At 42.5% G+C, this 2,829-nt stretch overlaps 1 protein-coding gene across 1 annotated transcript; it reads right to left on the bottom strand.

The window, feature by feature from the left end:
* Positions 1-454: 454 nt before the first annotated feature.
* opn4.1 (opsin 4.1) lies at positions 455-1,948 on the bottom strand. The gene has a single exon (XM_027169498.2). It carries the CDS (start codon positions 1,946-1,948, stop codon positions 455-457), a length of 1,494 nt encoding a protein of 497 aa, XP_027025299.2.
* Positions 1,949-2,829: the final 881 nt, after the last annotated feature.

The raw sequence follows: 2,829 nt of genomic DNA, 5'->3' as shown, positions 1-2,829 counted from the left end.
GACAATGAATAATATGTAGAGTGATTGTTAGCATTGTGTTTTATTACTTAGTTACTGCCAAGCAAGTCGATTGAGCTGCCAATGATCTGGTGCCAGAAGTGTTTGATGGAAAAGGGCAAGATAACAGAGATGTGCTCCATTTAAATTGCTCGTTAAGCAAGAATTTCTTAAACTGAGTGTGTCTGTGAAAATAAGGAGCTCTCAGCTGAAACTTAAGTGTTTTATTGAGGTCACAATATATAGCAAATAAAAAACTTTGGAGTACACAGAACAGTATATAAATACTTCTGGGAAAAGGAACATTTTTGTATTAGTTCAGCTAATACAATTGAATTCTACATATTAAGCCAAATTACATACATCATTTGTACAAAAAGAAATGAGGAACAAACGTTTGGTTTACACAGAATAGCAATTTCAAGGAGAACCAAAACCCTGCGGTGGCTGTCCTGTGTCAGTTACATGATAGGAGAATGCATTTCCCATCAGAAAGCACAGCTCTCTCTGGTTCCAGAACAGTAGAGGGCACAGGTATGCTGCTAACTCTCTCAGCCTTCACCTTTTTCTGCCCAATTCCTATGCTCATGCCAGGCTGCTCTGGAGGAATGGCAGTGTCTGAAGAGATCTCTGTAGACACACGTCTGGCAAAAGGCAGCGAGTTGGCACTGGAACCATCAGCCTCACTGTCTGTCCAGCAGGATTCGGTGTCAGAAGCAAGGGATAGACGTGTCTTCCCCCAGCGACAGTTAGAATGCGTGACGTTGCCAATCCGGATGCCGAGTGCATGCTGGCTTGTTAGGGCTGTCTGATGAGAAGTGGTGCCACTGGTGGAGATGGAGGATGAGCGCTTATTCAATCCAACACACAGTATAAGGCGGAAAAGTGGAACATAACGCACAATGGCTATTCGGTATTTAGGGTGTGTAATGGCATAGATTATGGGGTTGTGGATGGCAGAGGCTTTGGCGATTACCGCAGGGATGGAGTTCATATAAGGAGTAAAGACATGACCATAGCCAGCTGTTGCTGTGAGAGCCACCACAGAGTACGGCGACCAGGAAATCACAAATAAAAGAATGACTAAGAGAGCCACTTTAGCCATCTTCCATTCAGTCTTGATGCAGTCAAGCACCTTAGGTGTCTCACCAGAGTCAAGTCGTCTTACCTCTCTGCGGGTTTTTCTAATAGCTCGGAAGATGGCCAGGTAACACGCAGCAATAATGCTCAGAGGTATAAAGAAGACAAATATGAACAAAAAAATGGTGTAAGTGCGCACTGAAGGTGTGAATGACATGTAGTCCCAAGAGCAGGAGGTCTGCAGACCCTCTGGAACATATGCACTCCAGCCGAAGAAAGGAGGTAGACTCCAGCCCAGAGAATAGAGCCACAGCAGGGCGAGCACTGTACCAGTTCTGCCTTGACTGACCTGACCCAGCAAAGCTAGAGGTCGGGTTATGACGAGGCAGCGATCGGCAGCTATAGCTGTTAAAGTCATCATGGAGCAAATCCCAAACAGGCCACCACAGAAGGCATACAGTTCACATGCAAGCTCACCAAACACCCAACGCCGGTGCAGGCTGGCCACAAAGAACACAGGCGACTGTGTAAGAGACATGAAGAAGTCAGACACGGCCAGGTTGACCACCAGCATGTTCCCTGGTGTACGTAGCGGGCGGCTACGACAGAACACGTAAATGACCAGTGCGTTTCCTATTACTCCTGTGATCCCCACCATGAGGATGACCACCCCGAGAATATAGTGAGCGTGATCCGGGACGTCCACAGTGGGAAAAAGTTGCGTAAACTCATTTTGGTTGATGGAGGTTGGCCCATGGGACAATTCATGCTGCATCTTGTAGTTTTCAGCACTCAGAGACTCCTTAAACATAGTGCAGTTAGAGTCTCCCGGGTGGCAGAGATACACACTCTGAGTTGAATGAAGGTTCATCTTGAAAATTCACCAGGATCGGTCCAGTGTATAATGTATATTTAAAACAATAAAAACAGAAAAACCAAAAAAGATTTGGTGGAAAGTGGAAAGCTGAGCAAAATGTATTCAGCATTAGCTTTTTATAGGCATATTGATCATTACATGCAGGATGCTATTGATTTGTGTTCTACAGTCTGATTTTACCCTATGGATAAATGTTCTCACCATAGGATGGAGAATTAAAAATAGTAGCATGCTCAGAATCACGACTGTCCACAAACGACACAAGCATGGACACATTTGTTTACTTTTCATATGTGGTTTGCCCAAAATTGTGTGCACCATCTGGACAAAAATCAGACTCTTAGAGTAAGAGGAAAAAGTAGACCGTGACAAACTATGGATTTTAGGAGTCATTAAATGACTAACTGTCACTAGCATTTAGGTTCCGGTTGAAATTGAAGCCATAAAAAGGCACAAATGGAAAAACAATTTTCTGACCTAGAATGAAGCTAAACAGATCATTGGAGTGGCTGTGGTGAGCTGAATCTATTACAGCAGAGCATTTGTTCCTGCAATTAACATCTGTTATTTGAAGAAGTGTGAAGTGACCTGAACAATAAAAGTTATCCTCGATTCACCAGAAATTCTCAATCCCTGAACTCGGATTTTACAAATGTATACTGAAATAAATCTTTACAAATGACATTTTAGATTTGTATTAGCCATGTTAAATATTTATTGAGTAAGAATAACACACCAGTGTATAGAAATTCAACATGAGATTTAATTTCACTTCAGCTAATTAAAAAAATGTCAATTCTAGACAAACTACAACACCATCCTACACATGAATATGGATGACTTTTTATAATTAAGACAAATGTATTAGAAGGATT

Source organism: Tachysurus fulvidraco, chromosome 1, assembly GCF_022655615.1.
Source record: "Tachysurus fulvidraco isolate hzauxx_2018 chromosome 1, HZAU_PFXX_2.0, whole genome shotgun sequence".
Taxonomy (NCBI): Eukaryota; Metazoa; Chordata; class Actinopteri; order Siluriformes; family Bagridae; genus Tachysurus; species Tachysurus fulvidraco.
This window is presented reverse-complemented; position numbering and strand designations above follow the sequence as displayed.

Coding starts and splice junctions, on each gene's coding strand:
- opn4.1 (XM_027169498.2), bottom strand. CDS start 1,948: ATGAACCTTCATTCAACTCAGAGTGTGTATCTCTGCCACCCGGGAGAC.